Raw genomic sequence first — 21,730 nt, forward strand, 5'->3', positions numbered from 1 at the left:
CCTCCGCAACTTTTTTGGAGAACACATCCGCAAAATCTGCATAACATCCTGGCAATCCTGGCAAACTTAGCTGCGAGAGCCTGACTGGAAGGCTCAAGCAACTCCTGAAACAATCACTACCCCAACTAAGAATCTCCCCAGAGACCCAGTCAAATTGAGGGTTATGGGCCCTTACCCAGGGTAACCCCAAAACCAATGGGGCAAAAGAACAGACAGTCACATAGAAAGACAATTTTTCAGAGTGTGTGGCTCCAATAAACAAAGGAATTTGGCTGGTGCAGGAGGTAATTTTACCCTGGGACAATGGTTCCCTGTTTAACCCACAGATCTCAATCTCTGATGCCAAAGGTACTGAGGGAACAGAGTGTTCCAGGGCGAATTGACGGTCCATGAAAACCCTGTTGGCCCCACTGTCAACAAAGGCCTCAGTCTTGACAGTTTGACCGAGGATCTCCAAAGTCACCGGAATGAGAAAAGTCTTTTTGGGAAATTCTGACTTCTGGCCTGACAGGATATTTCCCATCACCCTCAGGCCCTGAAGTTTTCCGGCTTTTCTGGGCATGATACTACAACATGACCTTTATTCCCACAGTACAAACACAAACCCTGCTGTCTCCTCCGCGTCTTCTCACACGAGGAGAGGCGGGTAGCCCCAATCTGCATAGGCTTCCCGGAATATTCCTCAGAGTCTGAGGTTCCCTTGGGAAAAAAGGAAACTGCGGTCTCCCTTTCAAGCCTACGCTCTCTCAGCCGTCTATCCACCCGGATGGATAACTGCATGAGCTGATCTAAGCTATCAGGCGAGGGATATTGTACCAGTTGGTCCTTTATCTGGTCAGAAAGGCCCCTTCGGTACTGGTTTCTCAGGGCTGGGTCATTCCACTGGGTATCATGTGCCAACCTCCGAAACTCCGTACTATAAACCTCAGCTGGCCGTCGCCCTTGCTTAAGGACCGTAATCTGAGCCTCGGCTGAAGCCATCTTGTCAGGGTCATCATACAAAATGCCCAGTGCCGTAAAAAAAAGCATCAACACTTTTAAGCGACGGACAGTCAGGCTGCAACCCATAAACCCAGACCTGTGGGTCTCCTTGTAGCAAGGAAATCACCATGCCCACCCGCTGAATCTCCGACGCAGAAAACTGGGGCCTAAGCCTGAAATATAGCTTACAGCTCTCCTTGAAACAAAAGAACTGCGAGCGATCTCCAGAAAAACGATCCGGGAGATTTACTTTCGGCTCCTTATTCCCTGAACTTGCCGCTGCTGCTGCGGGAGCTCCGCTAGCGGCCTGCGGGGTGTTCATTTTAATGGACATCTCATTAAATTGTCGAGTCAGGAGTTGCAACTGATTGACCACCTGTTGGAAAATTTTTTGAGGGGTATGCTCCATATTCCCACAAAATTTCAACAGGAGTAAGGCTGCTGAATATGTTACGCACACCAGTGCTAACAGGAGTATACCGGTGTATAAACAGAGAGGGAAGCGAAGCAAACGAACTCACAGACAGTATAACATAACATACACAGGAGGTGATGGAATAACTAATAAACACAAAGTGAACGGAGAAGCCCAAAGGCTCAGGAATTGGGTGTCTCCCTAGTGTCAGGAATGCTCAGATGGAATAGAGCGGACAATGAAGCGAGATGTAGTGATTTAACATGTGGAGCACCTGAAATGATGTTGCTAAGAGCAACAGAAAAAAACGCAAAGGGTTACCAACGGGTGTGGGAATAAACTCCTTGGTCAGAGATAGAAATATAGACACAAGGAGAGTATCCACAATCCTAACCCCCACTTGCAGGGCACAGGTTCAGCTTACTGCCACTAAACTGACACCTGGACGCCCTGCACAGTGAGGGAGGATTAAGCAAGCAGGTCTGAGAGTACAGCCGCAAACCTGCTGGGTTCACAGAATAGCAAAAGAACCCCAGCAGGTCAAACAACTGACTCCAGTCTTACTGCTAGGTCCGGATTGGCAGAATGAAGTACCGAATCCCAAGGCCTATTTGCAGTAAGCAACAAGTAAATACAAAGTCACACAGTACTAGCTAACTCTCTGGAACTGACTAACAAACAAAGATTCAGCAGCATTTGCCTAGCCTGAGAGGATGGTTTATATAGCAGGTGCTGTCCACGCCCCACTCAGACCTCACAGACTGTGAGCACAAAACCAGCGCCGGATTCCCTGCCGTGCACAGAACCTGTAACCACTACACAGTAAAAACCCGGACTGGAGTATCAGCTGCGCTCAGGTTACTTCGCTAAAACTTGCCTCCCGGTTGCCATGGCGACGTGGCAGCACAGAGCAGGAGATCCTAACACAACTCTGGTCAGAAAATGGTCAGGTCCATCCATGAGTCTATATCAAAGGTTCTCAAACATGGTCCTCCAGGCACCCCAATGGTCCAGGTTTTAGGTGTATCCATGGCTCAGCACAGATGGTTAATACTAATTGACTGAGGTGCTAATTAAGTCACCTGTGGCCAAGCATGGATATAGTTAAGACCTTTATCATTAGCCTTGAGGAGCGTGTTTGAGAACCTCTGGTCTATATGGTAGCTCTGCATTACAATGGATGGTTCTGTTGGCGTCATTTCCTTATGGCTACCTCTAGTACAGCACCATGTACACCTTATGTCTACCTCTAGTACAGCACAATATATACCTTATAGCACCTATGTCTACCTCTAGTACAGCACCAAGTACACCTTATAGCACCTTTGTCTATCTCTAGTGCGGCACCATGTACACCTTATAGCTTGGTTCCATCTCTCCACCAATGGTCTCACCTGATACGCAGATGAGGACACGCTCCATACAAAGTCATCCGGGAATTCACCGTATAGAAACTCCTCTTCCTCCTGTAGCGTGATCCCATTGTTGCGTATAACTTCCGCGTAATAGATAGCTGTCCGCTTCGCAGTCCTAGGACGGTTAGGATCATTGAAATCCACATGGTGCAGCCCAAACCTGAATCGGTGACCTTGGTCCCATTCAAATGTGTCCATGAGGGCCCAGACGTTGTATCCTCTTAGATTTACCCCGTCTAGACTGTAAGCTTTGGTGGAGAGAATGGGAAACATATTATTAGCTAAACTGAACCCTGTAGTGACGTTATACCTTCTAGTGGCGGACCATGTACTAACGTCATCTGCAGGCATACAGAGTGGTTATGTACTTACTCCAGCCTAAACTAAACTGTTACCCTCACCAACCCCTAGACTAACACAATGGCCCTCATTCCGAGTTGTTCGCTCGCTAGCTGCTTTTAGCACACGCTAAGCCGCCGCCCTCTGGGAGTGTATCTTAGCTTAGCAGAATTGCAAATGAAAGATTAGCAAAATTGCGAATAGAATTTTTTTTTGCAGTTTCTGAGTAGCTCAAGACTTACTCTGCCATTGCTATCAGTTCAGTCAGTTTCGTTCCTGGTTTGACGTCACAAACACACCCAGCGTTCTTCAGACACTCCCCCATTTCTTCATACACTCCCGCACTTTTCCCTGACACGCCTGCGTTTTTTCGCACACTCCCATAAAACGGCCAGTTTCCGCCCAGAAACACCCACTTCCTGTCAATCACACTCCGATCACCAGAACGATGAAAAATCCTCGTTATGCTGTGAGTAAAATACCTAACTTTTGAGTAAAATAACTAAGCGCATGCGCTCTGCGAACCTTGCGCATGCGCAGTAAGCGACTAATCGCAACATAGCGAAACTCGGCAATGAGTGAACAACTCGGAATGAGGGCCCATGTCTAAGGCCTAATGTCCAGGAACATTGGTGAGATACACCTCTGTACAGTAGCTGGTCAATGGTCAGATCGCGTGATAGGTCACCTTTAAATGATAACTCTGACATCTCTTGTATCAAGAGCTCTTATTGGAAAGCTGCATTAACCAATCAGTCTTCTCAGTACAAGATTCAGAGTTGAGTCTGCTTCTTACTCCTGATGAAGATATTGGACTGGCAGCGAGTGTCCTATTTCTGACCTTGATTCCCCACCATTCTGCAAGACTATAATGTAGGGGATTTACAGTATAATGTCACCCCTGGGCAGTATAATATCACCCATGGGCAGTACAATGTCACCACTGGACAGTATTATGTCACCCCGGGTCTGGGACTCCAGGTCGACAACAAAAAGGTCGACACATCTTAGGTCGACGTCAATTGGTCGACACACCTTAGGTCGACATGGACAAAGGGTCGACAGGAACAAGGTCGCCATGGAAAAAGGTCGACATGAGTTTTTTAAGTTTTTTGGTGTCGTTTTCTTCGTAGAGTGACCGGGAACCCCAATTAGTGCATCGCGTCCCATCGCATGGTTCGCTTCGCTCGCCATGCTTCGGGCATGGTGCCTTCACTCCGCTTGGCACAGATTACCGTTCCAATCTTAGTCCACGTGGATCGTTAAGTATGGAAAAGTTCCAAAAAAGAAAAAAAATTGTGAAAAATTCATGTCGACCTTTTTCCATGTCGACCTTTTGTCCATGTCGACCTAAGGTGCGTCGACCAATTGGCGGCGACCTAAGGTGTGTCGACCATTTTGTTGTCGACCTGGAGTCCGGATACCGTCACCCCTGGGTAGTATAATGTCACCCCTGAGCAGTATAATGTCACCCTGAGCAGTAAAATGTCACCTCTGGGTAGTATAATGTCACTCCATGGCAGTGGCCTTCTTTAGAATAAAAATCTAACAGATCTTAAAAACTGCCTGATTGTCTGCGAAACGCATAACAAAGGTGACAGTGTAAGCTTTTATTTTATAATTTTCATCCATATATTCCATGTTTCATGAGTTTTTATAATTTTGGTAGTGGTACAGTACAGGGGATCGATGAGGAGCAGTAATAATATTGGTAGTGGTACAGTACAGGAGATAGATGAGGACCAGTAATAATGTTGGTAGTGGTACAGTACAGGAGATAGGTGAGGAGCAGTAATAATGTTGGTAGTGGTACAGTACAGGGGATAGGTGAGGAGCAGTAATAATGTTGGTAGTGGTACAGTACAGGGGATAGGTCAGGAGCAGTAATGATGTTGGTGGTAGTACAGTACAGATGATAGGTGAGGAGCAGTAATAATGTTGGTAGTGGTACAGTACAGGGTATAGGTGAGGAGCAGTAATAATATTGGTAGTGGTACAGTACAGGAGATAGGTGAGGAGCAGTAATAATGTTGGTAGCGGTATAGTACAGGAGATAGGTGAGGAGCAGTAATAATGTTGGTAGTGGTACAGTACAGGTGATAGGTGAGGAGCAGTAATAATATTGGTAGTGGTACAGTACAGGGGATAGGTGAGGAGCAGTAATAATGTTGGTAGTAGTATAGTACAGGTGATAGGTGAGTAGCAGTAATAATGTTGGTAGTGGTACAGTACAGGGGATAGGTCAGGAGCAGTAATGATGTTGGTGGTAGTACAGTACAGATGATAGGTGAGGAGCAGTAATAATGTTGGTAGTGGTACAGTACAGGGTATAGGTGAGGAGCAGTAATAATATTGGTAGTGGTACAGTACAGGAGATAGGTGAGGAGCAGTAATAATGTTGGTAGCGGTATAGTACAGGAGATAGGTGAGGAGCAGTAATAATGTTGGTAGTGGTACAGTACAGGTGATAGGTGAGGAGCAGTAATAATATTGGTAGTGGTACAGTACAGGGGATAGGTGAGGAGCAGTAATAATGTTGGTAGTAGTATAGTACAGGTGATAGGTGAGTAGCAGTAATAATGTTGGTAGTGGTACAGTACAGGAGATAGGTGAGGAGCAGTAATAATGTTGGTAGTGGTACAGTACAGGGTATAGGTGAGGAGCAGTAATAATATTGGTAGTGGTACAGTACAGGAGATAGGTGAGGAGCAGTAATAATGTTGGTAGCGGTATAGTACAGGAGATAGGTGAGGAGCAGTAATAATGTTGGTAGTGGTACAGTACAGGTGATAGGTGAGGAGCAGTAATAATATTGGTAGTGGTACAGTACAGGAGATAGGTGAGGAGCAGTAATAATATTGGTAGTGGTACAGTACAGGAGATAGGTGAGGAGCAGTAATAATGTTGGTAGTGGTACAGTACAGGAGATAGGTGAGGAGCAGTAATAATGTTGGTAGTGGTACAGTACAGGGGATAGGTGAGGAGCAGTAATAATGTTGGTAGTGGTACAGTACAGGGGATAGGTCAGGTGCAGTAATGATGTTGGTGGTAGTACAGTACAGATGATAGGTGAGGAGCAGTAATAATGTTGGTAGTGGTACAGTACAGGGTATAGGTGAGGAGCAGTAATAATATTGGTAGTGGTACAGTACAGGAGATAGGTGAGGAGCAGTAATAATGTTGGTAGCGGTATAGTACAGGAGATAGGTGAGGAGCAGTAATAATGTTGGTAGTGGTACAGTATAGGTGATAGGTGAGGAGCAGTAATAATATTGGTAGTGGTACAGTACAGGGGATAGGTGAGGAGCAGTAATAATGTTGGTAGTAGTATAGTACAGGTGATAGGTGAGTAGCAGTAATAATGTTGGTAGTGGTACAGTACAGGGGATAGGTCAGGAGCAGTAATGATGTTGGTGGTAGTACAGTACAGATGATAGGTGAGGAGCAGTAATAATGTTGGTAGTGGTACAGTACAGGGTATAGGTGAGGAGCAGTAATAATATTGGTAGTGGTACAGTACAGGAGATAGGTGAGGAGCAGTAATAATGTTGGTAGTGGTACAGTACAGGTGATAGGTGAGGAGCAGTAATAATATTGGTAGTGGTACAGTACAGGAGATAGGTGAGGAGCAGTAATAATGTTGGTAGTGGTACAGTACAGGGTATAGGTGAGGAGCAGTAATAATGTTGGTAGTGGTACAGTACAGGAGATAGGTGAGGAGCAGTAATAATGTTGGTAGTGGTACAGTACAGGGGATAGGTGAGGAGCAGTAATAATGTTGGTAGTGGTACAGTACAGGGGATAGGTCAGGAGCAGTAATAATGTTGGTAGTGGTACAGTACAGATGATAGGTGAGGAGCAGTAATAATGTTGGTAGTGGTACAGTACAGGAGATAGGTGAGGAGCAGTAATAATGTTGGTAGCGGTATAGTACAGGAGATAGGTGAGGAGCAGTAATAATGTTGGTAGTGGTACAGTACAGGTGATAGGTGAGGAGCAGTAATAATATTGGTAGTGGTACAGTACAGGGGATAGGTGAGGAGCAGTAATAATGTTGGTAGTAGTATAGTACAGGTGATAGGTGAGTAGCAGTAATAATGTTGGTAGTGGTACAGTACAGGGGATAGGTGAGTAGTAGTAATAATGTTGGTAGTGGTACAGTACAGGAGATAGGTGAGGAGCAGTAATAATGTTGGTAGTAGTACAGTACAGGTGATAGGTGAGGAGCAGTAATAATGTTGGTAGTGGTACAGTACAGGAGATAGGTGAGGAGCAGTAATAATGTTGGTAGTGGTACAGTACAGGGGATAGGTGAGGAGCAGTAATAATGTTAGTAGTGGTACAGTACAGGAGATAGGTGAGGAGTAGTAATAATGTTGGTAGTAGTACAGTACAGGGGATAGGTGAGGAGCAGTAATAATGTTGGTAGTGGTACAGTACAGGGTATGGTGAGGAGCAGTAATAATGTTGGTAGTGTTACAGTACAGGAGATAGATGAGGACCAGTAATAATGTTGGTAGTGGTACAGTACAGGAGATAGGTGAGGAGCAGTAATAATAGTGGTAGTGGTACAGTACAGGGTATAGGTGAGGAGCAGTAATAATATTGGTAGTGGTACAGTACAGGAGTTAGGTGAGGAGCAGTAATAATGTTGGTAGTGGTATAGTACAGGAGATAGGTGAGGAGCAGTAATAATGTTGGTAGTGGTACAGTACAGGTGATAGGTGAGGAGCAGTAATAATATTGGTAGTGGTACAGTACAGGGGATAGGTGAGGAGCAGTAATAATGTTGGTAGTAGTATAGTACAGGGGATAGGTGAGTAGCAGTAATAATGTTGGTAGTGGTACAGTACAGGGGATAGGTGAGTAGTAGTAATAATGTTGGTAGTGGTACAGTACAGGAGATAGGTGAGGAGCAGTAATAATGTTGGTAGTAGTACAGTACAGGTGATAGGTGAGGAGCAGTAATAATGTTGGTAGTGGTACAGTACAGGAGATAGGTGAGGAGCAGTAATAATGTTGGTAGTGGTACAGTACAGGTGATAGGTGAGGAGCAGTAATAATATTGGTAGTGGTACAGTACAGGGGATAGGTGAGGAGCAGTAATAATGTTGGTAGTAGTATAGTACAGGGGATAGGTGAGTAGCAGTAATAATGTTGGTAGTGGTACAGTACAGGGGATAGGTGAGTAGTAGTAATAATGTTGGTAGTGGTACAGTACAGGAGATAGGTGAGGAGCAGTAATAATGTTGGTAGTAGTACAGTACAGGTGATAGGTGAGGAGCAGTAATAATGTTGGTAGTGGTACAGTACAGGAGATAGGTGAGGAGCAGTAATAATGTTGGTAGTGGTACAGTACAGGGGATAGGTGAGGAGCAGTAATAATGTTAGTAGTGGTACAGTACAGGAGATAGGTGAGGAGTAGTAATAATGTTGGTAGTAGTACAGTACAGGGGATAGGTGAGGAGCAGTAATAATGTTGGTAGTGGTACAGTACAGGGTATGGTGAGGAGCAGTAATAATGTTGGTAGTGTTACAGTACAGGAGATAGATGAGGACCAGTAATAATGTTGGTAGTGGTACAGTACAGGAGATAGGTGAGGAACAGTAATAATGTTGGTAGTGGTACAGTACAGGGTATAGGTGAGGAGCAGTAATAATGTTGGTAGTGGTACAGTACAGGTGATAGGTGAGGAGCAGTAATAATGTTGGTAGTGGTATAGTACAGGAGATAGGTGAGGAGCAGTAATAATGTTGGTAGTGGTACAGTACAGGTGATAGGTGAGGAGCAGTAATAATATTGGTAGTGGTACAGTACAGGGGATAGGTGAGGAGCAGTAATAATGTTGGTAGTAGTACAGTACAGGTGATAGGTGAGGAGCAGTAATAATGTTGGTAGTGGTACAGTACAGGAGATAGGTGAGGAGCAGTAATAATGTTGGTAGTGGCACAGTACAGGGGATAGGTGAGGAGCAGTAATAATGTAAGTAGTGGTTCAGTACAGGAGATAGGTGAGGAGTAGTAATAATGTTGGTAGTAGTACAGTACAGGGGATAGGTGAGGAGCAGTAATAATGTTGGTAGTGGTACAGTACAGGAGATAGGTGAGGAGCAGTCATAATGTTGGTAGTGGTACAGTACAGGGGATATGTGAGAAGTAATAATGTTGGTAGTGATACAGTACATGGTATAGGTGAGGAGCAGTAATAATGTTGGTAGTGGTACAGTACAGGTGATAGGTGAGGAGCAGTAATAATGTTGGTAGTGGTACAGTACAGGGGGTAGGTGAGGATAACTATTAATGTTGGTAGTGGTACAGTACAGGGGATAGGTGAGGAGCAGTAATAATGTTGGTAGTGGTATGGTACAGTACAGGGTGTGGTGAGGAGCAGTAATAATGTTGGAAGTGGTACAGTACAGGGGATAGGTGAGGAGCAGTAATAATGTTAGTAGTGGTACAGTACAGGGGATAGGTGAGAAGTAATAATGTTGGTAGTGATACAGTACAGGGTATAGGTGAGGAGCAGTAATAATGTTGGTAGTGGTACAGTACAGGGGGTAGGTGAGGATAACTATTAATGTTGGTAGTGGTACAGTACAGGAGATAGGTGAGGAGCAGTAATAATGTTGGTAGTGGTACAGTACAGGGGATAGGTGAGGAGCAGTAATAATGTTGGTAGTGGTACAGTACAGGGGATAGATGAGGAGCAGTAATAATGTTGGTAGTGGTACAGTACAGGGGATAGGTGAGGAGCAGTAATAATGTTGGTAGTGGTACAGTACAGGGGATAGGTGAGGAGCAGTAATAATGTTGGTAGTGGTACAGTACAGGGGATAGATGAGGAGCAGTAATAATGTTGGTAGTGGTACAGTACAGGGGATAGGTGAGGAGCAGTAATAATGTTGGTAGTGGTACAGTACAGGGGATAGGTGAGGAGCAGTAATAATGTTGGTAGTGGTACAGTACAGGGGATAGGTGAGGAGTAGTAATAATGTTGGTAGTGGTACAGTACAGGGGATAGGTGAGGAGCAGTAATAATGTTGGTAGTGGTACAGTACAGGAGATAGCTGAGGAGCAGTAATTAGTGCATCGCGTCCCATCGCATGGTTCGCTTCGCTCGCCATGCTTCGGGCATGGTGCCTTCACTCCGCTCGGCACAGATTACCGTTCCAATCTTAGTCCACGTTGATCGTTAAGTATGAAAAAGTTCCAAAAAAGAGAAAAATTGTGAAAAACTCATGTCGACCTTTTTCCATGTCGACCTTTTGTCCATGTCGACCTAAGGTGTGTCGACCTATTGGTGGCAACCTAAGGTGTGTCGACCTTTTTGTTGTCGACCTGGAGTCCGGATACCGTCACCCCTGGGTAGTATAATGTCACCCTGAGCAGTAAAATGTCACCTCTGGGTAGTATAGTGTCACTCCATGGCAGTGGCCTTCTTTAGAATAAAAATCTAACAGATCTTAAAAACTGCCTGATGAAGTGGACTTATCTGCGAAACGCATAACAAAGGTGACAGTGTAAGCTTTTATTTTATACTTTTCATCCATATATTCCATGTTTCATGAGTTTTTATAATTTTGGTAGTGGTACAGTACAGGGGATCGATGAGGAGCAGTAATAATATTGGTAGTGGTACAGTACAGGAGATAGATGAGGACCAGTAATAATGTTGGTAGTGGTACAGTACAGGAGATAGGTGAGGAGCAGTAATAATGCTGGTAGTGGTACAGTACAGGGTATAGGTGAGGAGCAGTAATAATGTTGGTAGTGGTACAGTACAGGAGATAGGTGAGGAGCATTAATAATGTTGGCAGTGGTACAGTACATGGGATAGGTGAGGAGCAGTAATAATGTTGGAAGTGGTACAGTACAGGGGATAGGTGAGGAGCAGTAATAATGTTAGTAGTGGTACAGTACAGGAGATAGGTGAGGAGTAGTAATAATGTTGGTAGTAGTACAGTACAGGTGATAGGTGAGGAGCAGTAATAATGTTGGTAGTGGTACAGTACAGGAGATAGGTGAGGAGCAGTAATAATGTTGGTAGTGGTACAGTACAGGGGATAGGTGAGGAGCAGTAATAATGTTAGTAGTGGTACAGTACAGGTGATATGTGAGAAGTAATAATGTTGGTAGTGATGGGTGAGGAGCAGTAATAATGTTAGTAGTGGTACAGTACAGGAGATAGGTGAGGAGCAGTAATAATGTTGGTAGTGGTACAGTACAGGGGATAGGTGAGGAGCAGTAATAATGTTGGTAGTGGTACAGTACAGGGGATAGATGAGGAGCAGTAATAATGTTGGTAGTGGTACAGTACAGGGGATAGGTGAGGAGCAGTAATAATGTTGGTAGTGGTACAGTACAGGGTATGGTGAGGAGCAGTAATAATGTTGGTAGTGTTACAGTACAGGAGATAGATGAGGACCAGTAATAATGTTGGTAGTGGTACAGTACAGGAGATAGGTGAGGAGCAGTAATAATAGTGGTAGTGGTACAGTACAGGGTATAGGTGAGGAGCAGTAATAATATTGGTAGTGGTACAGTACAGGAGTTAGGTGAGGAGCAGTAATAATGTTGGTAGTGGTATAGTACAGGAGATAGGTGAGGAGCAGTAATAATGTTGGTAGTGGTACAGTACAGGTGATAGGTGAGGAGCAGTAATAATATTGGTAGTGGTACAGTACAGGGGATAGGTGAGGAGCAGTAATAATGTTGGTAGTAGTATAGTACAGGGGATAGGTGAGTAGCAGTAATAATGTTGGTAGTGGTACAGTACAGGGGATAGGTGAGTAGTAGTAATAATGTTGGTAGTGGTACAGTACAGGAGATAGGTGAGGAGCAGTAATAATGTTGGTAGTAGTACAGTACAGGTGATAGGTGAGGAGCAGTAATAATGTTGGTAGTGGTACAGTACAGGAGATAGGTGAGGAGCAGTAATAATGTTGGTAGTGGTACAGTACAGGGGATAGGTGAGGAGCAGTAATAATGTTAGTAGTGGTACAGTACAGGAGATAGGTGAGGAGTAGTAATAATGTTGGTAGTAGTACAGTACAGGGGATAGGTGAGGAGCAGTAATAATGTTGGTAGTGGTACAGTACAGGGTATGGTGAGGAGCAGTAATAATGTTGGTAGTGTTACAGTACAGGAGATAGATGAGGACCAGTAATAATGTTGGTAGTGGTACAGTACAGGAGATAGGTGAGGAACAGTAATAATGTTGGTAGTGGTACAGTACAGGGTATAGGTGAGGAGCAGTAATAATGTTGGTAGTGGTACAGTACAGGTGATAGGTGAGGAGCAGTAATAATGTTGGTAGTGGTATAGTACAGGAGATAGGTGAGGAGCAGTAATAATGTTGGTAGTGGTACAGTACAGGTGATAGGTGAGGAGCAGTAATAATATTGGTAGTGGTACAGTACAGGGGATAGGTGAGGAGCAGTAATAATGTTGGTAGTAGTACAGTACAGGTGATAGGTGAGGAGCAGTAATAATGTTGGTAGTGGTACAGTACAGGAGATAGGTGAGGAGCAGTAATAATGTTGGTAGTGGCACAGTACAGGGGATAGGTGAGGAGCAGTAATAATGTAAGTAGTGGTTCAGTACAGGAGATAGGTGAGGAGTAGTAATAATGTTGGTAGTAGTACAGTACAGGGGATAGGTGAGGAGCAGTAATAATGTTGGTAGTGGTACAGTACAGGAGATAGGTGAGGAGCAGTCATAATGTTGGTAGTGGTACAGTACAGGGGATATGGGAGAAGTAATAATGTTGGTAGTGATACAGTACATGGTATAGGTGAGGAGCAGTAATAATGTTGGTAGTGGTACAGTACAGGTGATAGGTGAGGAGCAGTAATAATGTTGGTAGTGGTACAGTACAGGGGGTAGGTGAGGATAACTATTAATGTTGGTAGTGGTACAGTACAGGGGATAGGTGAGGAGCAGTAATAATGTTGGTAGTGGTATGGTACAGTACAGGGTGTGGTGAGGAGCAGTAATAATGTTGGAAGTGGTACAGTACAGGGGATAGGTGAGGAGCAGTAATAATGTTAGTAGTGGTACAGTACAGGGGATAGGTGAGAAGTAATAATGTTGGTAGTGATACAGTACAGGGTATAGGTGAGGAGCAGTAATAATGTTGGTAGTGGTACAGTACAGGGGGTAGGTGAGGATAACTATTAATGTTGGTAGTGGTACAGTACAGGAGATAGGTGAGGAGCAGTAATAATGTTAGTAGTGGTACAGTACAGGGGATAGGTGAGAAGTAATAATGTTGGTAGTGATACAGTACAGGGTATAGGTGAGGAGCAGTAATAATGTTGGTAGTGGTACAGTACAGGGGGTAGGTGAGGATAACTATTAATGTTGGTAGTGGTACAGTACAGGAGATAGGTGAGGAGCAGTAATAATGTTGGTAGTGGTACAGTACAGGGGATAGGTGAGGAGCAGTAATAATGTTGGTAGTGGTACAGTACAGGGGATAGATGAGGAGCAGTAATAATGTTGGTAGTGGTACAGTACAGGGGATAGATGAGGAGCAGTAATAATGTTGGTAGTGGTACAGTACAGGGGATAGGTGAGGAGCAGTAATAATGTTGGTAGTGGTACAGTACAGGGGATAGGTGAGGAGCAGTAATAATGTTGGTAGTGGTACAGTACAGGGGATAGGTGAGGAGCAGTAATAATGTTGGTAGTGGTACAGTACAGGGGATAGATGAGGAGCAGTAATAATGTTGGTAGTGGTACAGTACAGGGGATAGGTGAGGAGCAGTAATAATGTTGGTAGTGGTACAGTACAGGGGATAGGTGAGGAGCAGTAATAATGTTGGTAGTGGTACAGTACAGGGGATAGGTGAGGAGTAGTAATAATGTTGGTAGTGGTACAGTACAGGGGATAGGTGAGGAGCAGTAATAATGTTGGTAGTGTTACAGTACAGGAGATAGATGAGGACCAGTAATAATGTTGGTAGTGGTACAGTACAGGGGATAGGTGAGAAGTAATAATGTTGGTAGAGGTACAGTACAGGGGATAGGTGAGGAGCAGTAATAATGTTGGTAGTGGTACAGTACAGGAGATAGGTGAGGAGTAGTAATAATGTTGGTAGTGGTACAGTACAGGAGAAAGGTGAGGAGCAGTAATAATAGTGGTAGTGGTACAGTACAGGGTATAGGTGAGGAGCAGTAATAATATTGGTAGTGGTACAGTACAGGAGTTAGGTGAGGAGCAGTAATAATGTTGGTAGTGGTATAGTACAGGAGATAGGTGAGGAGCAGTAATAATGTTGGTAGTGGTACAGTACAGGTGATAGGTGAGGAGCAGTAATAATATTGGTAGTGGTACAGTACAGGGGATAGGTGAGGAGCAGTAATAATGTTGGTAGTAGTATAGTACAGGGGATAGGTGAGTAGCAGTAATAATGTTGGTAGTGGTACAGTACAGGGGATAGGTGAGTAGTAGTAATAATGTTGGTAGTGGTACAGTACAGGAGATAGGTGAGGAGCAGTAATAATGTTGGTAGTAGTACAGTACAGGTGATAGGTGAGGAGCAGTAATAATGTTGGTAGTGGTACAGTACAGGAGATAGGTGAGGAGCAGTAATAATGTTGGTAGTGGTACAGTACAGGGGATAGGTGAGGAGCAGTAATAATGTTAGTAGTGGTACAGTACAGGAGATAGGTGAGGAGTAGTAATAATGTTGGTAGTAGTACAGTACAGGGGATAGGTGAGGAGCAGTAATAATGTTGGTAGTGGTACAGTACAGGGTATGGTGAGGAGCAGTAATAATGTTGGTAGTGTTACAGTACAGGAGATAGATGAGGACCAGTAATAATGTTGGTAGTGGTACAGTACAGGAGATAGGTGAGGAACAGTAATAATGTTGGTAGTGGTACAGTACAGGGTATAGGTGAGGAGCAGTAATAATGTTGGTAGTGGTACAGTACAGGTGATAGGTGAGGAGCAGTAATAATGTTGGTAGTGGTATAGTACAGGAGATAGGTGAGGAGCAGTAATAATGTTGGTAGTGGTACAGTACAGGTGATAGGTGAGGAGCAGTAATAATATTGGTAGTGGTACAGTACAGGGGATAGGTGAGGAGCAGTAATAATGTTGGTAGTAGTACAGTACAGGTGATAGGTGAGGAGCAGTAATAATGTTGGTAGTGGTACAGTACAGGAGATAGGTGAGGAGCAGTAATAATGTTGGTAGTGGCACAGTACAGGGGATAGGTGAGGAGCAGTAATAATGTAAGTAGTGGTTCAGTACAGGAGATAGGTGAGGAGTAGTAATAATGTTGGTAGTAGTACAGTACAGGGGATAGGTGAGGAGCAGTAATAATGTTGGTAGTGGTACAGTACAGGAGATAGGTGAGGAGCAGTCATAATGTTGGTAGTGGTACAGTACAGGGGATATGTGAGAAGTAATAATGTTGGTAGTGATACAGTTCATGGTATAGGTGAGGAGCAGTAATAATGTTGGTAGTGGTACAGTACAGTGATAGGTGAGGAGCAGTAATAATGTTGGTAGTGGTACAGTACAGGGGGTAGGTGAGGATAACTATTAATGTTGGTAGTGGTACAGTACAGGGGATAGGTGAGGAGCAGTAATAATGTTGGTAGTGGTATGGTACAGTACAGGGTGTGGTGAGGAGCAGTAATAATGTTGGAAGTGGTACAGTACAGGGGATAGGTGAGGAGCAGTAATAATGTTAGTAGTGGTACAGTACAGGGGATAGGTGAGAAGTAATAATGTTGGTAGTGATACAGTACAGGGTATAGGTGAGGAGCAGTAATAATGTTGGTAGTGGTACAGTACAGGGGGTAGGTGAGGATAACTATTAATGTTGGTAGTGGTACAGTACAGGAGATAGGTGAGGAGCAGTAATAATGTTGGTAGTGGTACAGTACAGGGGATAGGTGAGGAGCAGTAATAATGTTGGTAGTGGTACAGTACAGGGGATAGATGAGGAGCAGTAATAATGTTGGTAGTGGTACAGTACAGGGGATAGGTGAGGAGCAGTAATAATGTTGGTAGTGGTACAGTACAGGGGATAGGTGAGGAGCAGTAATAATGTTGGTAGTGGTACAGTACAGGGGATAGATGAGGAGCAGTAATAATGTTGGTAGTGGTACAGTACAGGGGATAGGTGAGGAGCAGTAATAATGTTGGTAGTGGTACAGTACAGGGGATAGGTGAGGAGCAGTAATAATGTTGGTAGTGGTACAGTACAGGAGATAGCTGAGGAGCAGTAATTAGTGCATCGCGTCCCATCGCATGGTTCGCTTCGCTCGCCATGCTTCGGGCATGGTGCCTTCACTCCGCTCGGCACAGATTACCGTTCCAATATTAGTCCACGTTGATCGTTAAGTATGAAAAAGTTCCAAAAAAGAGAAAAATTGTGAAAAACTCATGTCGACCTTTTTCCATGTCGACCTTTTGTCCATGTCGACCTAAGGTGTGTCGACCTATTGGTGGCAACCTAAGGTGTGTCGACCTTTTTGTTGTCGACCTGGAGTCCGGATACCGTCACCCCTGGGTAGTATAATGTCACCCCTGAGCAGTATAATGTCACCCTGAGCAGTAAAATGTCACCTCTGGGTAGTATAGTGTCACTCCATGGCAGTGGCCTTCTTTAGAATAAAAATCTAACAGATCTTAAAAACTGCCTGATGAAGTGGACTTATCTGCGAAACGCATAACAAAGGTGACAGTGTAAGCTTTTATTTTATACTTTTCATCCATATATTCCATGTTTCATGAGTTTTTATAATTTTGGTAGTGGTACAGTACAGGGGATCGATGAGGAGCAGTAATAATATTGGTAGTGGTACAGTACAGGAGATAGATGAGGACCAGTAATAATGTTGGTAGTGGTACAGTACAGGAGATAGGTGAGGAGCAGTAATAATGTTGGTAGTGGTACAGTACAGGGTATAGGTGAGGAGCAGTAATAATGTTGGTAGTGGTACAGTACAGGAGATAGGTGAGGAGCATTAATAATGTTGGCAGTGGTACAGTACATGGGATAGGTGAGGAGCAGTAATAATGTTGGTAGTGGTACAGTACAGGAGATAGGTGAGGAGCAGTAATAATGTTGGTAGTAGTACAGTACAGGTGATAGGTGAGGAGCAGTAATAATGTTGGTAGTGGTACAGTACAGGGGATAGGTGAGGAGCAGTAATAATGTTAGTAGTGGTACAGTACAGGAGATAGGTGAGGAGTAGTAATAATGTTGGTAGTAGTACAGTACAGGTGATAGGTGAGGAGCAGTAATAATGTTGGTAGTGGTACAGTACAGGAGATAGGTGAGGAGCAGTAATAATGTTGGTAGTGGTACAGTACAGGTGATAGGTGAGGAGCAGTAATAATATTGGTAGTGGTACAGTACAGGGGATAGGTGAGGAGCAGTAATAATGTTGGTAGTAGTATAGTACAGGGGATAGGTGAGTAGCAGTAATAATGTTGGTAGTGGTACAGTACAGGGGATAGGTGAGTAGTAGTAATAATGTTGGTAGTGGTACAGTACAGGAGATAGGTGAGGAGCAGTAATAATGTTGGTAGTAGTACAGTACAGGTGATAGGTGAGGAGCAGTAATAATGTTGGTAGTGGTACAGTACAGGAGATAGGTGAGGAGCAGTAATAATGTTGGTAGTGGTACAGTACAGGGGATAGGTGAGGAGCAGTAATAATGTTAGTAGTGGTACAGTACAGGAGATAGGTGAGGAGTAGTAATAATGTTGGTAGTAGTACAGTACAGGGGATAGGTGAGGAGCAGTAATAATGTTGGTAGTGGTACAGTACAGGGTATGGTGAGGAGCAGTAATAATGTTGGTAGTGTTACAGTACAGGAGATAGATGAGGACCAGTAATAATGTTGGTAGTGGTACAGTACAGGAGATAGGTGAGGAACAGTAATAATGTTGGTAGTGGTACAGTACAGGGTATAGGTGAGGAGCAGTAATAATGTTGGTAGTGGTACAGTACAGGTGATAGGTGAGGAGCAGTAATAATGTTGGTAGTGGTATAGTACAGGAGATAGGTGAGGAGCAGTAATAATGTTGGTAGTGGTACAGTACAGGTGATAGGTGAGGAGCAGTAATAATATTGGTAGTGGTACAGTACAGGGGATAGGTGAGGAGCAGTAATAATGTTGGTAGTAGTACAGTACAGGTGATAGGTGAGGAGCAGTAATAATGTTGGTAGTGGTACAGTACAGGAGATAGGTGAGGAGCAGTAATAATGTTGGTAGTGGCACAGTACAGGGGATAGGTGAGGAGCAGTAATAATGTAAGTAGTGGTTCAGTACAGGAGATAGGTGAGGAGTAGTAATAATGTTGGTAGTAGTACAGTACAGGGGATAGGTGAGGAGCAGTAATAATGTTGGTAGTGGTACAGTACAGGAGATAGGTGAGGAGCAGTCATAATGTTGGTAGTGGTACAGTACAGGGGATATGTGAGAAGTAATAATGTTGGTAGTGATACAGTTCATGGTATAGGTGAGGAGCAGTAATAATGTTGGTAGTGGTACAGTACAGTGATAGGTGAGGAGCAGTAATAATGTTGGTAGTGGTACAGTACAGGGGGTAGGTGAGGATAACTATTAATGTTGGTAGTGGTACAGTACAGGGGATAGGTGAGGAGCAGTAATAATGTTGGTAGTGGTATGGTACAGTACAGGGTGTGGTGAGGAGCAGTAATAATGTTGGAAGTGGTACAGTACAGGGGATAGGTGAGGAGCAGTAATAATGTTAGTAGTGGTACAGTACAGGGGATAGGTGAGAAGTAATAATGTTGGTAGTGATACAGTACAGGGTATAGGTGAGGAGCAGTAATAATGTTGGTAGTGGTACAGTACAGGGGGTAGGTGAGGATAACTATTAATGTTGGTAGTGGTACAGTACAGGAGATAGGTGAGGAGCAGTAATAATGTTGGTAGTGGTACAGTACAGGGGATAGGTGAGGAGCAGTAATAATGTTGGTAGTGGTACAGTACAGGGGATAGATGAGGAGCAGTAATAATGTTGGTAGTGGTACAGTACATGGTATAGGTGAGGAGCAGTAATAATGTTGGTAGTGGTACAGTACAGGTGATAGGTGAGGAGCAGTAATAATGTTGGTAGTGGTACAGTACAGGGGGTAGGTGAGGATAACTATTAATGTTGGTAGTGGTACAGTACAGGAGATAGGTGAGGAGCAGTAATAATGTTGGTAGTGGTACAGTACAGGGGATAGGTGAGGAGCAGTAATAATGTTGGTAGTGGTACAGTACAGGGGATAGATGAGTAGCAGTAATAATGTTGGTAGTGGTACAGTACAGGGGATAGGTGAGTAGTAGTAATAATGTTGGTAGTGGTACAGTACAGGAGATAGGTGAGGAGCAGTAATAATGTTGGTAGTAGTACAGTACAGGTGATAGGTGAGGAGCAGTAATAATGTTGGTAGTGGTACAGTACAGGAGATAGGTGAGGAGCAGTAATAATGTTGGTAGTGGTACAGTACAGGGGATAGGTGAGGAGCAGTAATAATGTTAGTAGTGGTACAGTACAGGAGATAGGTGAGGAGTAGTAATAATGTTGGTAGTAGTACAGTACAGGGGATAGATGAGGACCAGTAATAATGTTGGTAGTGGTACAGTACAGGAGATAGGTGAGGAGCAGTAATAATAGTGGTAGTGGTACAGTACAGGGTATAGGTGAGGAGCAGTAATAATATTGGTAGTGGTACAGTACAGGAGTTAGGTGAGGAGCAGTAATAATGTTGGTAGTGGTATAGTACAGGAGATAGGTGAGGAGCAGTAATAATGTTGGTAGTGGTACAGTACAGGTGATAGGTGAGGAGCAGTAATAATATTGGTAGTGGTACAGTAAAGGGGATAGGTGAGGAGCAGTAATAATGTTGGTAGTAGTATAGTACAGGGGATAGGTGAGTAGCAGTAATAATGTTGGTAGTGGTACAGTACAGGGGATAGGTGAGTAGTAGTAATAATGTTGGTAGTGGTACAGTACAGGAGATAGGTGAGGAGCAGTAATAATGTTGGTAGTAGTACAGTACAGGTGATAGGTGAGGAGCAGTAATAATGTTGGTAGTGGTACAGTACAGGAGATAGGTGAGGAGCAGTAATAATGTTGGTAGTGGTACAGTACAGGGGATAGGTGAGGAGCAGTAATAATGTTAGTAGTGGTACAGTACAGGAGATAGGTGAGGAGTAGTAATGATGTTGGTAGTAGTACAGTACAGGGGATAGGTGAGGAGCAGTAATAATGTTGGTAGTGGTACAGTACAGGGTATGGTGAGGAGCAGTAATAATGTTGGTAGTGTTACAGTACAGGAGATAGATGAGGACCAGTAATAATGTTGGTAGTGGTACAGTACAGGAGATAGGTGAGGAACAGTAATAATGTTGGTAGTGGTACAGTACAGGGTATAGGTGAGGAGCAGTAATAATGTTGGTAGTGGTACAGTACAGGTGATAGGTGAGGAGCAGTAATAATTAGAGATGAGCGCCTGAAATTTTTCGGGTTTTGTGTTTTGGTTTTGGGTTCGGTTCCGCGGCCGTGTTTTGGGTTCGAACGCGTTTTGGCAAAACCTCACCGAATTATTTTTGTCGGATTCGGGTGTGTTTTGGATTCGGGTGTTTTTTTCAAAAAACCCTAAAAAACAGCTTAAATCATAGAATTTGGGGGTAATTTTGATCCCAAAGTATTATTAACCTCAAAAAACATAATTTACACTCATTTTCAGCCTATTCTGAACACATCACACCTCACAATATTATTTTTAGTCCTAAAATTTGCACCGAGGTCGCTGTGTGAGTAAGATAAGCGACCCTAGTGGCCGACACAAACACCTGGCCCATCTAGGAGTGGCACTGCAGTGTCACGCAGGATGTCCCTTCCAAAAAACCCTCCCCAAACAGCACATGACGCAAAGAAAAAAAGAGGCGCAATGAGGTAGCTGTGTGAGTAAGATTAGCGACCCTAGTGGCCGACACAAACACCGGGCCCATCTAGGAGTGGCACTGCAGTGTCACGCAGGATGTCCCTTCCAAAAAACCCTCCCCAAACAGCACATGACGCAAAGAAAAAAAGAGGCGCAATGAGGTAGCTGACTGTGTGAGAAAGATAAGCGACCCTAGTGGCCGACACAAACACCGGGCCCATCTAGGAGTGGCACTGCAGTGTCACGCAGGATGGCCCTTCCAAAAAACCCTCCCCAAACAGCACATGACGCAAAGAAAAAAAGAGGCGCAATGAGGTAGCTGACTGTGTGAGTAAGATTAGCGACCCTAGTGGCCGACACAAACACCGGGCACATCTAGGAGTGGCACTGCAGTGTCACGCAGGATGTCCCTTCCAAAAAACCCTCCCCAAACAGCACATGACGCAAAGAAAAAAAGAGGCGCAATGAGGTAGCTGTGTGAGTAAGATTAGCGACCCTAGTGGCCGACACAAACACCGGGCCCATCTAGGAGTGGCACTGCAGTGTCACGCAGGATGTCCCTTCCAAAAAACCCTCCCCAATCAGCACATGATGCAAAGAAAAAGAAAAGAAAAAAGAGGTGCAAGATGGAATTATCCTTGGGC

The 21,730-nt window shown here is 44.1% G+C and overlaps 1 protein-coding gene across 1 annotated transcript in view; it reads right to left on the bottom strand.

Annotated features, from left to right (window-relative positions):
• Positions 1-21,730, bottom strand: part of LOC134983565 (lactase/phlorizin hydrolase-like) — a 744,668-nt gene that overhangs the window by 616,615 nt on the left and 106,323 nt on the right. The window contains exon 9 of the mRNA XM_063949222.1: positions 2,791-3,059. Within this exon, the coding sequence (XP_063805292.1) occupies positions 2,791-3,059 (269 nt within the window). The remainder of the gene's footprint in view (positions 1-2,790; positions 3,060-21,730) is intronic.

This window comes from Pseudophryne corroboree (genome assembly GCF_028390025.1).
Source record: "Pseudophryne corroboree isolate aPseCor3 chromosome 3 unlocalized genomic scaffold, aPseCor3.hap2 SUPER_3_unloc_18, whole genome shotgun sequence".
Taxonomy (NCBI): Eukaryota; Metazoa; Chordata; class Amphibia; order Anura; family Myobatrachidae; genus Pseudophryne; species Pseudophryne corroboree.